General features: G+C 45.5%; 1 protein-coding gene across 1 annotated transcript in view; it reads left to right on the top strand.

Annotated features, from left to right (window-relative positions):
- The window catches only part of LOC147727413 (maestro heat-like repeat-containing protein family member 1), a 156,260-nt gene that overhangs the window by 78,430 nt on the left and 55,329 nt on the right, over positions 1-22,501 (top strand). The window contains exons 13-14 of the mRNA XM_086963627.1: positions 1,659-1,778; positions 16,559-16,679. Coding sequence (XP_086819753.1) covers positions 1,659-1,778; positions 16,559-16,679 — 241 coding nt within the window. The remainder of the gene's footprint in view (positions 1-1,658; positions 1,779-16,558; positions 16,680-22,501) is intronic.

Raw genomic sequence — 22,501 nt, 5'->3', positions numbered from 1 at the left:
TCTAAGGCCGGTCTTCCGTGGAGGTGTTGCGTCATGCAACCTCCATCCATGTGTGTCTCCTCAGTGTCTTGTGTTCCACTGTTTCCCTGTTCAAGTGGACATATCCAAGTTTTCCTGTCCTTCTCTGTGTCAACTCATTTTCAGACCCAATCCCATAAAAGTCCCTGTTCCCTAATTGTTGAATAAGTGTGTGTTAAGAAACAATTCTTGTGTGCTGACTACATGGTTGGTCTGTATTTCACATAGAGTTGATCTGTAATTCCCCTCACTGAAGAGAGTGTTGATGATAATGCCAGGGGGTTTTAAGCTTCCTATATTAATATCTCCCCAATCTTCAACAACCGGGTTGTAAGATATTTTATTGATGAGACAAATGTCTCTTCCAAGAATGATATCTGGGCTATGTTTCAGCTAATTCTCACCAAACATGGTTCAATAATACAGGATAATATTCAATGTGCACATTTGAAAAGTCTGATTGTGATATAAAAGATGTATTGTGTGTAGAAATTGGAATATATGTAACTCTGTTGACTCTATGTATGTCCACAATGTGCCCAATGTCAGTGCAATTGAGAAAGCAGGCAACTTCAGCATCAGCATTGCTGTGTTCAGCATGTAAGTAAGCACAGGATATAGGCATGAAGGAAAATCAACAAAGTAATTTTCTTTGGATAACCAACAAAAACTTGTATTTCCATGACTGGGTCTCTAGTGTATTCTCTTTGAGAAGTTTATTGGGTTGACCATTTTTGAACCTCAGGGCATGATATAAACCTTAGATTCTTGGTAGACTAAACCAGAAACATCAGACCCAGAACTCTACCAGGAATATAAGAATCAAAGAAATAAAACATGGGCGTATTCTTTGGAGGTTGAAGCCATTGGGTCCAGCCTGTGCAAATATGCAGCGTACAGAGCCATGTTAGGGATGTGAATTTTAACCCGGCTACTAGAGGACACTGTGACTATTTACGGTCTTGAGCCAAAATGATTTCTTGAAAGTGACATAGATCAACCAAACAACAAGGTGTGGGACAATGGACTCTGAGTACTTTAACCCATTTGTTATCTGCTGGCCGTGTTGGGATGGTGTAGGTCTGCTAAATCCTGCAGGTTGAGTTAGACAGTGGCCATCATTCTACCCACAGACTACTCTAGGTTTTTTTCATTTCCACATTATTGGAATCCACAGCCTACTGATTTCTCATTTGCATTTTTGTAATCAGTACAAGGTCCTGAGAGCTTATTTGCTAGTTGTAACCTACCTAGACATCTTTTGCAATGTATCTTTCAATCTTTTACCAAGTTCCAATCACCTATAGAAGGTGTACACCACCTGGAATGTTTGAATATTCCTCTCAATCATGCTTCGGTCTGACATTCTGTAAAAACAGTTTAATTAAATTGATTCAAGTTTTATTCTCAGAGTGTCTTAATAACCCTTTTCCAATATTTTTAAAAGGCTGTATCCAGGTACTAGCTTTCCACACATACAAGTGTATTTCTATTTCCTCTATGAACAAAAGGGAAGGAGAGATTGTATGGTTTTCTCACACTCCCGTGCTGTTCCCTCACCAGAATGTGGGATTTGGTTTTATTTATACATCAAAAGGGTTTCTCACTAATGATGCTTACCATTTTTTGCTTCATCACAGGTTATTCTTGCCACTTTAAGTTTAGTATCCAATTTAACAACCAAAGGTTATTATGATATCAACGGAAGAGCTTTGATGGAATATGTGCTTAGGAAAAACAGTCTCATTATTGAAGAACAGGTAAGTGGCAGATGTACATATTTGGGTGGGTGAATGTGTTAGGGGAACAGCGACCGTAGTCAGCCCAAAAGAAATAAGTGGACCTTTTAGCCCCCTTGTGCCCCAATGTAGCTTGATTGCCATGTAATACAGATCTGCAGTGTCGCATATTTGCCCCTGGTGGTGGAATATAGACCTTATGTACCTCTATTTAGTTTGCATAGGCCCACTTTAACATTCCATGTTCTCCATTTGAGCCTGATGTTCCCCACTTGCATTCCAGTGCGTCTTTCACCCTCCCTCAACCCTATGGGTCCCCCTTGCTCCATCTGGCTGCTTACATTTGCTCCTGAAATTCAGCTGCTGACTGCCAGTGTCAACACTGTACATGCCTTTTCTTTATGCCTTGTTCTTTCAGGGTGCCCATGACGTGAACCAAGCCACTCAAGTGCTCTCCAGTCTATTTACTTGTAGCTTCACTTGGACAGTCATCCTTTCAGTATACCTAGGCTTTCCTGTTTTCAGTTTCTATTTGTGGTCCATTCTGGTGTTTTTTTTTCAATGTTTCCAAGTGATTTCAATACCCTTAAAAAACAAGCATTGGCATAGCCAATAGATCTCGTCTTTGGGACCTTATACGTGTTTTGTTATCCAGCACAATATCCTGGTGCAACAGCAAGTGTTGCATGGCTAAACGCTTATAAGGTCCCAAAGGAAACACCTATTGGCTATGCCAATGCTTGTTACAAAATCCCTTCTTAACGGTTTATACAATGATCAAAACTACAGCTTTCCTAGAAAATCTCATATCTCCACAATTTTCCCCAGCAAAACACCCGGTAAGTAGTAATAAATGTAAATTCTGCTGTGCAAAACACCAATATCCCTGTTATGCCCTCTTTTAAAGGGCACCGCTTGTAACAGGCCAAAAGGATGGCACCTTTTAATTTCCGATCCCCGTGGTGTCAGATGTAAAAGGATGCCATAATTATCACATCCCCAGCAGGCCAATCTCAATGAGCTCCTAAACCATCCTTTCCGACTGGGATGTTTAAGAACTACTGATAAAAGTGTTTCCAAAGTGAGTAAATGTGTTAATTTATTGAGCTGAATAGAGCATAATGGTGGAAAGAATCATTCGAATTGGCAGAGGTGGGCTGCAGAGTTCCTCACAGAACGCTAGGTAAGGGGGCAGGCCAACTTATGCCAGGCAGACCAAAGCTTGTTAACCTAAGTAATACTGAAAGATTAAGGATAGACCCTGTATGTCATATAACAAACTGCACCGAGCACTAACAAGCTCACACACAAACACAGACACAAGGAAGACAATCTATCCAGTTAATATCCCAAAGAACCAATCTATGACACAGACAGAGGATGAGTGCTCCTTAATTAATAAATGCACTCACTGGATATGGAGAGTGAGAGGGTGCTGGTTTATTATAAGGGAAGGCATAACTGGGGCCAAAAGGTTACCTGACCTGGCAGGATCTAATGACGTACATGACATGATAGCGCTTACACTACTCACCGTGATCTGGTGGAAAACTTGGTGACATTTGATTTGCACACTGAACATTTGGTTAATACTAAACTACGATTCAAGTATAATTACTCAGAGTCGCCAGCTGAAACAAATCGATCATGCTATGCAGCCCTCCAAAATAATGGGTCCCCATTGAACGAGATCAATTGAAGGCCACCCCGCTTCCAGTAGCCCCCAAGTCCCAGGCCAGTGTCTTAGTACGGGACATAATACACCACTAGTTGCACCACGATGAAAGCCACTTTGTAGAGGAAAGCACCATTGTAAATCTGGTGCATGTGTCAGATCATTCTATGGCCGAGCCTATATTGTCCATCAACCAGTCACAACGAAGTCTATCAATAGTATCATGGAACATTGCTAGGCTGCGGTCTAATGGGGTGTCCCCCGACTGGACTTCCTTTATTGAGGCAAACAACATATGTATCTTTCAAGAAACATGGTCAGTTGAGCCTTACTATCATCTGGGTTATATAAATTTTTACAAACCAGCTACCTAAGGCAACAAGGATGCCCTTCTGGGAGCATCACAATCTGGGTCCAGCAGGACATTGGCCTTACTATAAAACCATTACAGATGGCTAGCAATGATATCCTTGCTATCCGTCTGCCTCAAACATGGTCTAAGGGCAGTTAACGGAAGGACAAGATCGGATAAGCATGGGGCATATACGTTTAACAATGGCAGTAGTTCAAGCAGGATAGATTATATTCTAATTAGCCTAAAAATCTGGCATACCCTGCATGATAGGGTCGTAATGGATAGACTCAAGAGCGACCATAACCCACTCTGTACAACACTTGTAATTAAGGGCCAAAAAGAGCTTTCGCAATCTTCAAATTTTTCGCAGACAGGTGAACTGGCATTGACCAATGACATGCAACATCTTCAATGGCCAATGGTAATTGAACGCCCCGATATTCTATCAACTATTGACTCAGACCTGGAACATACTTTACACAGATGTTGTCTCTTCATTGTGACTCTAGCACACTGAAAGATACAATGCTTTTACATAATACCCTTTTTGATATAATACTCACATATTTTGAAACCCCTTCCCGATCAAAGGCCAAGGGAAGTCAGCAACATCCTCACTGGTATATTAGTGATTGCAAAAAAGCGCATAGAGCCGGGGGGGGGGGGCAATAAGATTAGGAGACTAGCTTAGAGTCCAACACTCAAGGAAGTTATACAAGAAGGTGATTTTGTCTGCCAAAAAGGCCTGGGATGAGAAAAGATGGCGGGACCTTATTGAAGCTTGTAAGGAGAGGAACATGCACCACTTTTGGAGTGTGGTAAAATGGGGTGCAGGAGGCACAGGTAATCACCGCAAAATCATGTGGAGCCTGCTCTGTGGGTTGGGTTTTTTCAGATCAATATGCATCTAATGATAAAATGGATTATGACCCTTCTTGGGTTTATTTTAAATCATCGGATACTGTCTTCAACTTAGCTGATGTGACAATGGCGCTGAGCACTATCACCTTTGGGAGAGCGCCAGACATAGACAAGGTCCTCGCAGATATTTTTCTCCAGGACAAAGCCAATGGAGTCAATACATAATATTTTTAGCAAATTCAATTGCTCATGGAGGTCCGATCCCGGATACCTGGAGAGGGGCGGAGATCATCCCGTTTATAAAAAAAGGAGATACATCTTTACCCGGGAACTACAGGCAAATAAGCCCGATAAACTCAATCCAGAAAGTCGTAGCTCAACTTGTCTTGGCAAAAATTAAAACCTGGATTGATGATAATGGCATTTTGAGTCCTCTTCTGGGTTAATATGAGCACTATTGATCAAGTATTCCGATTTATTTAAATTTATTGGCGGACAGTAACACTTGGAAAAGGAAGCCTTTATGCAGCCTTTGTTGATCTTAAGTCTGCTTTTGATTTGGTTTCACGGCCCAAACTGTGGAGGGTACTGCAGGAACTCGGCTTGCCCCGACCTACTTTTCCTAATTGTTCGCCTCTACGAATACAACTATGCCCAAATTTGTTGGGGGGCGCAAGGAAACAAGACTGACCAGTTCCCAGTAAAGATGGAAGTACGTTAGGGTTGCGTTTTAGCACCTACATTATTCTCACGCTTTATTAATGGTATTGTTAGCTTTTTAGCTTCCTTTTCCACAGATGCTCCAGTTTTAGCAGGCACAAAAATTCCCATATTAATGTTTGTGGACAATACGCTTATACTGTCTAAAACACCGAGTGGGCTACAGCATACTCTGTAGCGGATGTACCATGTTACAACGCATACTATTACAACTACCTACCGTTACAACGCGACCATTACAACGCATACCATTACAACGCATAGCGCTTTGGGGTGCTGGATAGTGGTAAGTATAATTTACTATTCTAACTCCAGTCCCCGTGGACCCTAGGGAAGGTGTTGGATAGTAAATTATACTTATTCCCTATCCTAGAGCGCCCCCCAGCGCAATGCCTTGTAATGGTATGCGTTGTAAAAGTCGCGTTGTAACAGTAGTGCGTTGTAACAAATGCGTTGTAACAGGTGTATACCCTCTGTAGCATTTTGAAGAATTTTGCTTATTACGTGGCCTAAAAGTCAATAGCTCATGACCTTTAACCCACATAGGTCATTTAATGGGGGGTAATGGATGGTCAACCCGTGGAGCAGGTTGATGCATTTAGTTATCTAGGCATCACCCTGCATAAACGACTTAGCTGGACGCCGCATATTGACACCATGGCCTTAAAGCACATGCAGTTGGCCGGAGCCATGATAAAGGAACATAAAACATCACTGACTAAGCCCCTTTACCCAAGCGCTGCACATCTATAGTTCAAAGGTACTGAGCTCAGCTCTGTAAGGTGCAAAGCTATGGGGCTTCAAGAAAATGCATCTTCTAGCTGTCTCAGAGAATAAGTTCCTGAGTGGGATAACAAGCCTACCTCAAAGTACCCCCTTGCTCCCCCTGCGCTATGATTTAGGCAGAAAAGCCACAGTAGACCTTGCAAGGCTATGCCCAATTCTCTTCTGGCGTAGAATCTGGCGTACCCCAGAATTGGCCATCTTTGAAGACGGTCTTAAAGATATAATTGAGGCAGATCACTTCTTGGGTGTGCCTGTTAGTCGATGTAGCATTAGTTAAAGTTAAATGTCCCGTTTTTTAAGTATCGCGGTTTCTGAGTATCGCGGTTTTTGAGTGAAACGTGCTTTCCGCAAAGAGCGAAAAAAACAACAACGGACTGTTCAAAAAGTAAACATTGTGTCGGCCATATTGGAATAGTGTATATACAGAGTGAATACACACAATATGTGAAACGTTATGAGATGGTTGAAATGTTTGGATATTCAGGAGAAAGTTTACTGAAAAAATAAAAAGAAAGTAAAAACGTAAGCGTCCGGCTGATAAGCGCGTGAGTAACGATGCTAAGATACTAGCCAAATGTGGATGAACCTCCATGTAACACTATTCTGGGACGAATGGGATAAAACGAAAGTATGCGTGCATGGTTGTATGTGATGGAAGAGTGAACAATTTTCATAATCATAATTGCTCAGCAGTTGAATGTGTACAGTAATAACAATACAGCTATGCTGAAATTCATTATGTAACCATAGATCAACAACAAAAGTGTGTACAAAAGCTTCAATTCATTCCCAAAGTTACAAGACAGTTATATACACGTCAATCAAATCCTAACCATATGCAGTTTGAGTTGATCCTGATTTGCTTACACAATCATAGGAAACATACTAAATCCAATTCATCATTCAAACCCATTGGTTCCATTGTTTGGATTTTTTTGATTAGCATGACTCCCCTTTGAGATAAAAGTTTCTGGCTATCTGTTCCTTCTCTTTGTTCAATTTTTTCTATGGCCATAAACCGTACTTGGGAAACATTGTGGTTATGAGTTATCCAATGAGCTGCCAAATTGGACTTCATGTTTTTGTTGCGTATCATGCTTTTATGTTCTCCTATCCTTATTTTTAGCTTCCTTTCTGTTTTGCCTATGTACATTAGGCCACATGGGCATTTTATACAGTACAGTACAAAGTTTGAATTACAATCGGCTGTGAATTTGAGTTTAAATTTTTCTCCTGTTCTAGGATGGGTTACAAAATCCTGTTGCATAACATTGTTGCAGTGGACACAGTTGTTGCATTTACGCATCCCCTTGTGATTGATGTTATTTGGTTTAGTCGTCATTATTAAATGTTCTTGTAAGTTGCGACTTCTGGTATATGCAAATAAAGGTTTGGATTCGAAGATGTTGTGGAAGTCCTCATCGTTTTCTAATAGTTCCCACCTCTTGCTGATGATTTTCCTTATGTTGACTGCTCTTGTCGAAAATTTCGATACAAAAACGCTATGATTGGTGTTGGTGGATTTATTTTTGCTTATCAATAAGTTTTCACGGTTGATCGCCTTGATGCGTGTTTCAGCTTTCCTATACATGTAGTAGGGTAACCTCGTTCCATGAATCTCTTTTTTAGTCTTTGCATATCCTCATCCTGTGCTTCTGGAGTAGAACATATTCTTTTGCTCCGTATCATCTGTGAAAACGGCAGATTTTCGATGAGTTTGGGAGAATGAAAGCTCTGGTATAATAGAGTATTGTTTCTGTCAGTAGGTTTAACGTAGGTTTTGGTGGAAAATGTTTCTGCTTTTTTTGTTATTTTCACATCTAGGAACGTTATTTCTGTGGTGCTGACAGAGTACCTAGAGACAGGAATCAATTGACATAGAGGAGTGTGGAACTCAACACCGAGTAGTGGCTAATTTAGTAAGACAAATATCATTTAGTAGAATTAATGCGCACATATCATTTCTTTCACAGAGGCCCCCGAAGAAGGGACGTGGGTCCCGAAATGCATCGGGCCAACAAACTCAGCAATCGCCGAATATTTTTCATGAATGTATGATGATGATGTAGGAGCTTTTTGATTATGAGTTTTGTATATTGAAATATACTGCGAGAATTTAGCATAAAGAATGTATTGATATATATCTTTGAATGATTCATATGAAAAAGGTCTCAGAATAAATATGAGAATCAAGTAAAAAGATTGAATCAGAAGAATCATTGTATAGGGGGAAATAACGCAAATATTGGCTGTGCGCTTGGTAAGGTTGTGATATTGTTACCACAAACCAATCTCCAATAGCTAAATGACCTCGTGCCACAGCAAACGGAACACTCCACGAAGTTGGAAGGAGTGGAAAAACAGCTTAAACAACTGTGGGAGAGGGTGGACGATGCCGAAGGACGGGCCCGCCGCAATAACGTCCGCATTGTGGGCATTCCGGAAAGAAGCGAGGGGAGGAACCCCACCCAGTTCGTGGAGGACTGGCTACGAAACCTAGTGGGCCAGGAAGACCTCACTGCCCTGTACAGTGTAGAACGGGCGCATAGGATGCCACCGCGGCCCCCGAAACCTGGGGCGCCTCCTCGCCCCCTGATCGCACGCCTCCTCCACTACAGGGACCGAGACACTGTCCTACGTGCGGCCAGAGAGAAAGCACCGATCCGCTTTGAGGATAAGAACATTTCGATCTACCCTGATTTTACGCCCACTGTGCAGCGCACCAGGTCCACCTTCATGGGGGTGAAACGCAAGTTAAGAGACAGGAATATGAAATATGCACTTCTGTTCCCCGCTCAGCTCAAAATACTTCACAACAATAAATCTCTCTTCTTTGATTCGCCGGAAGAGGTGGAGGAATGGATGGAAGTCACTCTGACACCACCGACCTCACAGGACCCGTTAGAGGATCGTCGCCACGGTGTCGACCACAGGGACCCTCAAAACCGCAGGAACAATGCTTCCAGTCCCGGGCGTCACTCTTCTCACGGAACACCGACAGCGGAGACGCATCCCCATGGTAATCGGATGGAGGGCCACACGTCATCATTACCGCGGCTGCGGCTAACGGAGGAGGCACTGGTGGCTCACGACGCGAAAGCACCTGAGGACAGACTTACCGCCACCACCGACACCCACACGGAGGTGTCCGGATCGGTGGACAGCTTGCAGCTCTTTCCGAAAATCACAGCCCAGATGGTGGAGGAGTTCTGATCTACTGCACGTCTGATCCCATCCGGGTGGTAACGTATACCTGGTTCCCTCCCTTTTCCTTCATGTATGGTGGGTTACATAGGGGGCACACTTTGTTGAGGGCTATCTTGCCCATGCAGGCCATCCAGTGACAGTTGCCAGAGGCCTACCACCCCCCGTATGCACACGAAATTAACTGACTTGTGCCCACGTTGGGCACCATGGTTTGGCTCCCGGGCACGTTGGCTTGGGGACCTTTTTGTTCAGGGGTTTCATGTTTATAGGACACTCTCACCTACCAGCAAAGCAGAACTTACATGGTCACCCTGGTGTCCCACTTGGCCACACCACACGGATAGTTATGGGGCCACTTAATAATTACCAATTGTGCACCTGGAACGTACGAGGCATGGGGTCAGTACACAAACGTCATAGAATTTTGGCACAGCTCAACCGCAGGGGGACACAGATTGCTTGCCTACAAGAGACACATTTGAACGCTGCTGAAAGCGTGAAACTACGCAAGAAATGGAGAGGCCAGCTCTTTGCTACCTCCTATTCTGCGTTCTCCAGAGGAGCGGCGATCTGGATCCGCGGCTCTGTTCCCTTCCAGATGTTGGAGCAAAGAATTGATCAAGAGGGACGTTATGTATTTGTGCGGGGGCTGTTAGACGGGGATGCTATAGTCTTTGGGTGTGTGTACTCGCCGAACTCGAGTCAATCGGAGTTTCTGTTAACTGTGAATGGGGTACTTGCGGATTGGGCTGATCATCACTGGTTAATTGGGGGTGATTTCAATGCTGTGCTTGATGTTACACTGGATAGGTCGCATCCCCCTTTGCAGGCAACTGAGAGTAGAAAACAGGCAGATGCTCTTGCAAGGTGGGCGGAAGGTTGGACTCTGGCTGATGCGTGGCGCAGCTCACACCCACAAGAGAGGGAATATACTTTTTTCTCCCCACCTCACCAGCTTCACACCAGAATCGACCATATATTCTGCTCCCGTTCCCTCGCAGATTCAATTGTCCAGACACAACACATGGGGAAAACACTGTCCGACCACAGCTCCGTAGAACTCACCTGGCAGTGGGGCAGGCGGCTGGCCCCCATCCCAACTTGGAGGCTGTCTCCAGATCTCCTTGAAGACTTGGTATTCCGGACCTCCATATCTGACACTATAGAATCCTACTTCTCCACAAACACGAACACTGCTAGCACCCGGCAAGTGGAATGGGACGCTTTCAAAGTTTGTCTGAGGGGGGCAGCTATGGCCGCTGGAGTGGGCAGGAAACGGGAGGTAATCAGACAACTGAAAGAGGTGGAGGGCTCGCTGGCGTCCTTGGAGAACGAAGCAGCCGGCACAAATGTTCCCTTCACACCTCTGCAGGAGGCTCGCATTAGACACGCAGAGCTGCTGGAAGACCTGAGGCTTCTGGACTATAGAGAATACACGAACAGGCAGCACACACAGGCAGATGCCGGTCCCCTTCTAGCTCGCCTCCTGCGAGACTCCCCAGTTCACCACCCTATCCTGAAAATCCTAGACCAGACGGGCAACCCGACCACCACCCAAATTGGGATTAACACGGCGTTCAAGGACTATTACACCACGCTGTACAGCCCCCCACAGCCCCTGTCCGAGACTGCATTCGAGGACTTCACGAGGGGCCTGGACCTGCCTAAACTCACAGACAGGCACACCAAAGACCTGAGGCGCACTATTACGATAGCGGAGATTAGACAGGCGATACGAGCTCTCCCGAAGGGTAAAGCCCCCGGAACGGATGGCCTACCGGCCGATTTTTATGCTACATACATAGATCTGCTGGCCCCACGGTTACACGGTTACACACTGTTTATTTGGAAGCCCTACGAACAACCTCCCTGCCGCAAACGTCCATGCAGGTATTGATCACGTCCCTCTTGAAGCCTGCCAAAGACGGCCTACAGATGGCGGATTACAGACCCCTGTCCCTTCTTAATACTGACTCCAAGATATTGAGCAAAGTGCTGGCGTCGAGGCTAGTGCAATACGTGCCACAGTTGATCCATCCGGATCAATGCGGTTTTGTGCCGGGCCGCAATACGGCCATGAACCTCAGGCGCTTTGCCCAGCTTATGCTTAGTGACCGGGCGGACACGAGCTCTGAAGGCTGCATATCTCTGGATTTGAAGCAAGCGTTTGATTCCCTTAGGTGGGACTATATGTTTGCCACATTGTCAAAATTTGGGATACCACCCGAATTCCTCGCCTGGGTCCGATTACTGTACACCATCCCCACAGCTAGAGTGCGCACCTCCAACCACATATCAGCTCCTATAGCTATAGCACGGGGCACCAGGCAGGGCTGCCCGCTCTCCCCTCTCCTCTTCGTCCTGGCCCTCGAACCTCTGCTCTGTAGACTTAGGTTGATGGCCCCCCGGCATGGCATACAGAGGCGTGGGACGGCGCGCATTGTGTCCGCTTACACGGACGATATAATATTATATCTCAGAGACTTAAGAGGCGACCTGAGCCCTGTTTCTCAGGTCTTTGAAGACTTTAGGGCGATCTCTGGCCTCACCATAAGCGAATCTAAGTCCTATGGGTTCACCTTCGCAGCCGCGGGCCTGACTACCCCCCTACCCTTCGCCCCCCACGAATTCCAGATGGCGGAAACCACTTTCCGGTACCTAGGGATGCATATTTACAGGGAGGCCGACGTGATGATCGACGGCAACCTTGGGAGGGCCATCAGGGCACTGAAATCGCAGATCCAATTCTGGCTCACACTACCACTCTCCATAACCGGCAGGGTGGCGATATCTAAGATGGTAATGCTCCCCCGCCTCCTCTACCACTTCACCAACCTACCGTTCCTGATCTCAGCAGCGAAGTTTAAAACCCTTGACACGCTCCTCACCAAACTGGTATGGGGACACGGCCGCAGACGTATAGGTCTATCCAAACTACAGCTTCCCTCTGACGCCGGTGGAATGGGTCTGCCGGACTTTAGAGCCTATAATTATGCATGCCAATTACAATGGCTGGCATTCTGGGTGGTGGGTCGCAATCTTCAGGAGGTCAATATGTCGGAAGAAGAACATGAAAAGGGGAGAATACACACATTACTTTTACCCACTTCGGATATACCGAGAGATGCCCCGCCACTCCTCAAGCTAGCGATAACTTACTGGCGGAAGGCATTGAAGTACACGTCCCCTAAGTCATCTTATGCCTCCACGATCCCGCTCTTGGGCATCCCGCTGGGTGCTGGGGACGCTCACAACGGCCTCACTAGTGCCCTGGCACGACGCAGGAGTGTCACATGTGGGGGACCTGTTTGCGGAGGGACGCTTGTTGTCCTTTGAAGACTTTCGGGCCACACAGGGTGTTCCCGGGGGCTCATTCCTTTTGCACGCTGGCCTCCGCCATTATGTAATAAACAGATAGTCACCTGAGGGCCAGGAGCCTGATATCAACCCTCTCATCTCGATGCACTACCTCATGGGCACGGGTGGCCACCTGACGAAATGGCTCACTGATAGCATCAAGATGGGGAGGGCGCTCACACTGTCGCCACTGCGGGTACAATGGGAGGAAGATATTGGTAGGCCCCTGAGAGACAAAGAGTGGGAGCGTATACTTCAGTTTCCCAAAAAGGTAGCTATGAACCCCAAGTTCAAGTTCATTCAATTGATGTTGCTACACAGAGCCTACCTGACCCCGCACCGCATACATGTGATGTTCCCTGATGCGAAAAGCAACTGCCCCCGATGTGACACTGACGACGCATCACTGATACATATGCTGTGGCGATGCCCCAAGTTGGAATATTACTGGACCACGATACATGAATCACTTGAGAGGTCCGGTGCTCTGACCCGACCGCCTACACTAGAACACACACTGCTGGGACTGGGACCCTCGACACGCACCAGAACCGTGGCGGCACGTTTTACGGACCTGGCCTTGTTGCTGGCGAAACGTGCCATCACAATGAGATGGAATTCACCCAGGCCACCAAACCCTGATCTGTGGAAGGAGGAGGTAGTACGGTGGGGTAAGGCAGAGGGCGAGGCACTACAGCGTGAGGAACACAGAGGTCTGCGGGAAACGCCGATCTCGCTGGACCGGTTTGCCACGTTGGGAACGTTTGAAACAGGGGATGACGGGGATGACGGGGATACTCGTAGCTCACCACCTGTAGAATAAAGGTGGCCTGAACCAGTCTTTCATGCACCGTCACTGACTATGGTGCACCACGATGAGACCCGGGGGAACCCGGGACTTTGGCCATTCTACCTCATCCTACCTGTGTGTATAGATAGATGAAACTACATGAGACTACATGTTACGGCACGATGGGTGACCTAATCTGATAATATTTCAGTTGAAATGCATGTTGAGAGAGTGTTGGGAGGGTTACTTGAGGGTGGAGGGAGGGTTAAATGGACCGGGGTTTGTTTCCTTGAAATGTTCGCAGCCATCAACAAAATGAAAAAATCAAGATACCTATGTAATCATATGCCTTAAGCAGGCACATGCATGTAACACCCTGATTACTACTGAACTCGGTAATTTCTGTAACTGCTTTACTTACTATGCTAATAAACAGATTTTCAAAAAAAAATAATGTGTATGATTCTCTTTTTATTAAAATTTTTTATATATTGTATTTTTTTTATAACTTGGAAAATCGTTTTTTTTATGTGAATTGCTTTTATGACATCTGTCAAATAAAGCTCATGTTGACTGACAGTTAAGCAAGGTCCAACCGTAAAAAAAAAACGTATGAAAAGCCGTTTTTCGGAAAGACAAGGGTCAGTTTCGGTCATGATTCAAAATGGTGGCCAAAGATAAAATGGTGCAGCGAATGCAAATTTTTACATGAATAAGTGCATAATCAAAACAGCAAAAACAATTTTATTCTAACAAGGTCTGATGCTGGGGACAATTCAGATGCCTGTCCTTGTGTTGCATCGCACTGTAAGAATGATGCTTGAACACCTAGATCCCATCTTAGTTCACCTGATGCACTTGTTGACTGGCTTAAGTGCAAAGAAATAAAATGCTCAGACACTTAGGCAATGGGACTGGCTCAACAGCAGTGCTCACAGGCAGTACAGAGGCCAACCACACAATCCAGCCTATGAGAGCCAATAATGCCCCTTAGACTTTACCGGGGCTAACTGGGCTATTTCTGGGGGGATCGGGTAGGCTCATGAGCATTCAGCTACTGCCCTGATAAGCTGGGCTTTTCACTGACAGTGTATTATCTAGTGGGTTATTTTCTGTTGCATACCCCACTTTACAGTTTAAATGCCTAACAGGGCAAACCACCAAATCCAGCGCAAAGTAGCACGAACATACTTCAAATCAGTATTTCATATCAAAACTGCCTCCCATAAACGTAGTTCCTGGTATTCTTTAGTCTTTATTGAGTGTATTAAGTCCCATAAGGTATCACATACTTCCTCATCAAGTCATAGGGGAAGGGCAAATCTGTGTGGTGAGCACGAGATACTACCTTGTGGTGCCAGAAGCGCAATTTCTCAGCGGTAGTGTCCCATGTATCAGAACCTTATATATTATAAGTGAGTCCACCGGTATTTTGACAGTATATGAATGCTATACCCTACCACACCTAATGACTGGGTACTTTTATACTCAACAGAGCGGCGGAGCATGAGAGCATAACCGCATTTGTACATTTCTATTCACATGTTTGAGGCTAGTAGTTTTGCTTTCACATTTGGATTTTTCAAGAGGTTCTCTTTGTGCTTGACAACCTTGATTAGAAAGTTGTGATGTTTTAACTCTCAATTCTCTTGTCCCTCCATAAGGAGAGAAAACACAATTGAAATGATGTGAAAATCCATCGTATTTTACTTTGCTTACTTTTCCACATTTCCACAGTTTGCTAGTCACATGGATGATGAATCTGATGTTGAGGAAGAGACCATCCTCATCCAAATCTCTCAGCTCCTCAATACAATTGCATTACGCCATAGAAATACTGATGAGGTAAGCGAGGAGGATGTGAAACAAGGTGGGTCATTTAACTAGGTGTATAGAAAATATAAATTGCAGAATGTCGAAAGACTCCTAAATTCCCAGGTGATCTTCATTATTCTGCGGCTCACGTACAAGCACATTTTTGTAAAGCTCCCTCTGCTGCAGGGTTGTATGTTGGAACCATGCAGCCATTTATCACACCTTCCTTAACAACGTGTTCTGAACCACGATTGCATGTTTGAACCGCATTCCTTTTCCACAGAAGTTGTTACAATGAATTGCCTTAGGGAAAGGGCTGGACTTTGGAATAGTAACATTTACTATTCCAACTCCATTATATACAACAGTAGGGAAAGTGTTGGCCTTAAAGTCCAAAATTAGTCCAACAAAGCTTTCCTTTAGGCAAGTCATCGCAACTACCTGTGTGGTAAAGGAATACATTGCAAAGACGCATTAGTGAGTTGGATCACATTGTTAACGCACACAGTGGTTTGAGACACGATGTAAAGGTTGTGTCCTCTGATGGAGGAATGGAGGTCTGCTGTCCCATGCAGTACTTTCCATGGTTTGGAGCATTTGTACAAGAGCACCAATTGAATCCTATCTCATTCATTTGAGTGAGGCAAAAGGGTTTGCAACTTCTTCTAAATAGACTGAAATGAGACTTAATGGTACATCAGTCATATTGCATAACATTGCTACTCAATTTGCATCTCCTATTTGCTACCTGCCCCATGATACATCAGGCACCAACATTTCATATCAATAGGGTTGTTCATTCCCAGCCATTGCTTTGCGTATTCTGGCACATTCCTAAAGATGATTCTATGAAGATTCCAACAGATAATGAGCTAATTTGCAAACTTCAGCTCACTTGTAGGGTTTTTGGAAAGTAACATGTTTCACACATTCTCTGCACATAATGGCTTCATTCTGATTGGATGCAGAATCCCAGATTGTAGCATTAAACAGGGTTAGTGCTACATCAGTGTAATACTAGGTATCTGCCTTGGACCCCATCAGCGAGGAATTGTATCAGCAAGGGGATGAATCAAATATAGCCCCATCTCTTGGAGAGGGGAGCTTACAAAATGCCCCATGAACTAAATAAAATGCCAAAAACCCTCCCACCAGCCATGATTGTTTATCTGTGGGAATAAAGCCTTAATAAAAGCTAATGATACAAATAACACGTTCACCACTCTTTCTTGCAGGAATTTTGGAAAGAGATTTTGCTCTACATGCTGGAAGAGGGCTATACTTCATCTGTGCCAGCACTTTGCCAGATGGTACTTGTTGTAGATAAGAAAGCAAGCATCAACTTTGAGGAATGTGGTGAGTCTTAACCATCCTACTCATTGATACCGTGGGATCTACCATTGAAGGTGGTTAATGCTTCCTCCTCCTCTCTCAAGATTCCCTCATATTTAGTAATGATCTGGCATGAGGTGAAGAACCAGTCCATCAGCTCAGGAGTTTGGTTAATTTACTATAGTATGTGGGTGTCATTCTTTCAATAACAGTTTTTGCTCTCCTTTTAGTGATATATATATCTGTGTTGAAGTTGCTGCTTTCTATATAATAATAAATCTTCATTCGGAAGTAGTCACATCCATACAAGATTCAAAAAAATATAAAATATAATCATAAGAAGAACTTCATTACATTAAAAGAGATATTGTACAAATTTGCATGGTCCAAGCTGACGTCAGTCACATCTTAAGCTTCTTGATCTAAAAGAAACCCCCAGGAAATCTGTGGCAACAAAAAGGCAACAAAAAGGGTATGGTTGTTAGGCAAAAGCTGCAAATACGTTACTACAACCCAGGCTTGTCTAAATTTCATGGCTTTTAAAAGGGGCCTAAGAATCAATCTCCTGGGGTGGGGAAAATATTTACATAAGAAGACAAAGTGTAAGGTGTCCTGTGGAGACCTGTCATTGCAGCCACAGGACCCTCTCACATTAGCAGCTAAATAACCAGACAGGGACACCAGTAGATGGTGGAGCAGATTGAATCTAAAATGGGTTACTAAAAATCTATCTAAGGGGTTTATGAGGGTAAATAGATAATTCTCCCTTCCCTGCACTGAAAACATGTCCTCTCACGGTTGGTTGCATAAGCTCAGTATTTTCGTGATGGGCAGCGGTGTGTTTAAAAAAAGCTCCTTGACTATTCTCAGGTCCTGTGGCCACACTGCATCACATTTCAGAAACATATCCGCCCTGCCAAGAGCCAGAAAGGACTTTTTTACATACTGTAGCAAGGGGATTTCAAGTGTATGATCTAGTGACAAAGAGTATAAAATAATCAAGGGGTTAAACTCGGTCTCAACCCTAGATGTTGCTTGAAAAATATATTTCACTAGTTATGAAGACCCTATTTATGAAAAGTGAGTTTTTAAACATGAACTGGGAATTATTACTGCTCCTGCCCTATTGACAATGCTTTTAGTGAACTAAGAGGCAAGCCAGGCATCATGTGCACCCTAATAATGGCCTTGCTTCTTGTTATACATGGAGAAAACATTTTGTCTAGTAAATAAAACGTTTTTTAGTACATCAGAAAAAGGGAACTTGCACATTTGAAGGTGCTTTCTTATTTGATAATAACGGAAAAGGCGGCTCCTTAAGACAAAATATTTGCCCAGGATCACACAATTTGAGACCAGTTCCCGGGTCAAGTACATTACAGTTAGGTCGAGTAGATTATTACTTGACCTGTCGTTCTAGTAACATTTTTATGATTTTGTGAGCCCTGCTAGACCATATCTTCACCCAACATAACAAAGGTTTCACTGTCACCAAATCCGTGATGTAATTAACTTCTAGTTTTTCATGCATGGTAAACGAGTGGGTGCCCTGTGGGACCTTCAAAATTTGTCTCAAACTTATTTTGAGCGACCTCTAACTTGCTGGCCACAGTACACCACCAAACCTCGCTACAGTAAAAGACCTTGAAGACACATATAGACTGCTATACCTTTAAAATTACATCAGGGGACCAAGAACCCAATCTTTGGACATAGTTGGCAATAGCTCCCAAAGCTTTGTGCATATCCACAACTTTCCCTCCATCAGTTGTCTCCAGTTGTGTTTTTGCGTCCAATAAAATTCCCAGGTAATGAAAAGCCGGGACCTTCGTTGAGGTGTGAACACCTGCCTTAAAAGTTTTAGATCGAGTTGCCAGAGAGCCAACTTCCAAAATGTACGATTTTGTGAAGTTGGCATACAGGTCCAGCCCGTCCATAAAAGAAACAAACCCATTGATAAAGACTTGGAGGCCCATTGGTGTGTGGTCCTCCAGCACCGCATTGCCAGCGCATAAAAGAACTGACTGCTTTCCGCCCACTGGCGGGCAATTAGGCTGTAATGAGGACAGGGAGGCTTATAAACGATTAATATAGATAGTAAAAAAAAAGGGGGCAAGAATTCAACCTTGGTGGACCTCCCTACTGCAGTTACCAAACCCTGAGAGGGCCGCTCCCTGTGAATATCTGACTGCTGCTGTAGTGTGGGCATGAAGGTTCATTAGTAAAGTTCCGATAGTGGGCTTGACTCCCAAGGAACTAAGTAGATTACACAATTTCTTGTGGTTGATCCGGTCAAAGGTGGACGTAAGGTCCATGAAGCCTAAAAAACTGCGCCAGGTTGAGCTACCATGTATTTGGACACTATTAAATAGAGGTTAAGACATTGAGCAGTGGTTGAGTTTCCCGAACTTAAACTAAACTGCACCTCAGAGATTATTCTGTTTGTGTAGGCCCAAGTAGAAAGCCTAGTCAGTAAAACCCGACCAAGGCCCCTAACTGTGGAGTCAATGAGGAAAATGGGGTGATAGCAGTAGGGGTTATCCTTATCTCCCTTCTTGAAAATCGGTATAATGGTGGCTGTTGGCTAAGAAGGCGGCATCCCTTTACTTGCTGCTGCGTTTAACACCCTGGTCAAAACTGAGGCACACACGTCTATGTTCTCCCGGAAAAGATCTGGAGGGATCAAATCACGTCCAGGCACCTTTATCCAGGACAATCCCTCGATGCCCAGGCATACTTTCTCCAAAGAAAAAGCACTTGATGTATCACCCAGGCCGGATTCTATCTCATTAAGAGGCTATTCAATATATCCAAAGAAGTACACCCTTTCAAAGTGATCAACCCATTATTCCGGGGTAATGTGATGACATAGCACAGGCCTTGATGGCTCCGCAAAACAGGTCCTATTTATGATCGGCCAAAAGAGTTTACTATCACCCAGCTCAGTCAATTGGGCTAATTTGTCCCATGCCTGTCTTTGTATTAGACGCCTCCGCTCTTTCAATGCCTCCTTGCAATTATTACAGCAATTTGCCACCCATACTCTATTTCGTGGAGGATTGCTTAAGAGCTTTCTTCAGGAGGCCAAGGGCCCATGAACACTCAGCATCAAACCATTTTGGGTGTTCTTGGGCAGTGCCGGATATGGGTGCCATAAACAAGTCAGCGACCGACTGGGCGATGTTAATAAATGAGCTTGGAGTCTCTTCACCAGAGGCTAAGGAGTCTAAGCAAGTTAATATCTCCTGGCGTCGTGCTCATAAGAGGATTGTTGGATGGTTCCCCCGTTGTGCTTGGAAGCGTGTATGCACCAAATACGGGTCAGGCGTTTTTTTTGACCACGCTTAACAGAGTGATAACTGACTGGTCGGAAAATGTGTGGATTATTAGAGGGGACTTTAATGCAGTCCTAGACATTTCACTGGATAGATCGCACCCACCACTGCAGGCTACTGACAGCAGGAGACAGGCAGAAGCACTTTCCCAATGGGCAACGGGTTGGGGGCTGGCGGATATTTGGAGATGCACGCACTTGTCGGATAGGGAGTATACTTTTTTCTCCCATCACATGTTCTGTAGCACAACCTTGCTGGGGGAGGTGGTGGCCTCGGAACACATGGGCAAGACCTTTTCGGACCACAATCCGGTGGAAGTCACGCTGAGATGGAGCAAGATACCCACACCGATACCGACATGGCGTATGTCCCCGGAACTGCTTGAGGACACTGTTTTCAAGGCAACCATTGCAGAGGCAATCACGCAACATTTCCATATTAATGATGGCACGGCTAGCACGCGTCAAATTGAAATGGATGCCTTTAAGGTGTCCATAAGGGGGGAGGCAATGAACGCACGCTCGGGCATGAGACGTATGGTCATGGAGAAGCTTAGCGAGGTGGAGGGCCGCCTTGCCATGTTGGAGAGGGAGGCTGCGGGTACGAATTTGCCTTTTACACCTTTGCAGGAGGCACACATTCAACACGCTGAGCTGTTGGAAGAACTGCGTGTCCTGGATTACAAGGAATATACATGTAAACAACATACCCACGCTGATAAATCAGGGCCCTTGCTGGCCCGATTGTTGCGAGATGCCCCTGCCCCTACTCCAATATTGGAGGTTCTGGACCAAACTGGGAGGCTGGCTGTGACACAGTTCGATATAAACGCCGCCTTTCGTGACTATTATGAGTCACTGTATGGCCCACATCGACATATGTCAGATGAGGCATTTGAAGGGTTCATGACGGGACTTGAGCTACCGCGCCTAGAAAAGACCCAGAGTGAGGACTTGGCGCGGCCCATAACGGTTGCGGAGATAAGACAGGCAATACGAGCACTCCCGGTACCAATGGCCTACTGGCGGAGTTTTATGGGGCATACATAGATTTGTTGGCCCCGCGGCTACACGAGGTATTCAACGAAGCAAAGAAAACCAAAGGGTTACCGCAGTCCTCACTGCAGGCCCTGATTGTTTCATTGCCTAAGCAAGGCAGGGATTGGTTACAACTAGCTAATTACAGACCGTTGTCCTTGTTAAACACCGACCACAAGGTGCTGAGCAAGGTGTTAGCGATGAGACTGGCACAACATATTCCGGGCCTAATCCACCCGGACCAATGTGGTTTCGTGCCTGGTCGAAGCACGGCGATGAATCTGAGGAGGCTTAGTCAGCTCATGTTACACGAGCGTTCACCTATGGCAGCTGAGGGCTGTATTTCATTGGATCTGCGGCAGGCATTCGACTCGCTCCGGTGGGATTATATGTTTGCAGCACTGGAGCGGTTCGGGATCCCGGCTGACTTTATTGGTTGGATCCGATTACTGTACACTCGCCCCACTGCTAGGGTCCGCACGTACAGATGCATATCGCCACAATTGGACATAGCGAGGAGTACGAAGCAAGGTTGCCCGCTATCCCCCCTGCTGTTTATACTAGTGCTAGAGCCACTGCTATGCAAACTTCGGCTTCAAGCGCAGCACAGAGGCATCAAGAGGGGAGGCGTAACTCATGTGGTATCGGCCTACGCTGACGATATCATCCTCTATCTAAGGGACCTGCACGGTGATCTGGATCACATCCCTGGGCTCTTTGAGGACTTCAGTGCGCTCTCAGGTCTCACGATCAGCGAATCTAAGTCGTATGGGTACTGCTTTTATGCCCTCGAGACGCGTGCCCCGTTACCATTCCCGCCCCATAGTTTTGAAATGGTGGAAACAACCTTCCGCTACCTGGGGATACAGATTTATAGGACAGCAGCAGATATGCTTGATGGTAATCTGGGCCGAGCTGTGGCAGCACTGAGGTCACAGGTAGAATTCTGGACCACACTGCCATTATCGGTGGCGGGCAGGGTGGCCATCTCTAAGATGGTAGTACTCCCAAGACTTCTTTACTACTGTACGAACTTGCCCTTTATGGCGACAGCTGCTGTATTTCAAACTTTGAACACCATGCTAACGGAGCTGGTCTGGGGACGGGGTAGACGCCGCATAAGTCTGGCAAAACTACAGCTACCTACAGCGGCTGGCGGGATTAGAGTCCCGGACTTATTGGCATACTTCTATGCATGTCAATTACAGTGGCTGGCCTATTGGCTAGCGGGACGCAACCTGCATGAAATAGGCATGTCCGAAGCGGATAGGGAAAGGGGTGCCGTACATACCCTGTTGCTGCCAAACGCTGCGATCCCCAGGCAATCTCCTCCCTTGCTCAAGTTGGCCATTACCTGCTGGAGGAGGGCCGTACGATACTCGTCCCCCGCCTCCTCCTATGCTCCCACGATACCACTGCTGTGGATCCCGCTGGGGACGAGAATATTGTCTACCAGGGGCTCACCACGTGGACC

This window comes from Lissotriton vulgaris, chromosome 3_1 (assembly GCF_964263255.1).
Source record: "Lissotriton vulgaris chromosome 3_1, aLisVul1.2, whole genome shotgun sequence".
Classification (NCBI taxonomy): Eukaryota; Metazoa; Chordata; class Amphibia; order Caudata; family Salamandridae; genus Lissotriton; species Lissotriton vulgaris.
Note: the sequence above shows the minus strand (reverse complement) of the source record. Positions and strands in the feature narration are given on the sequence as shown.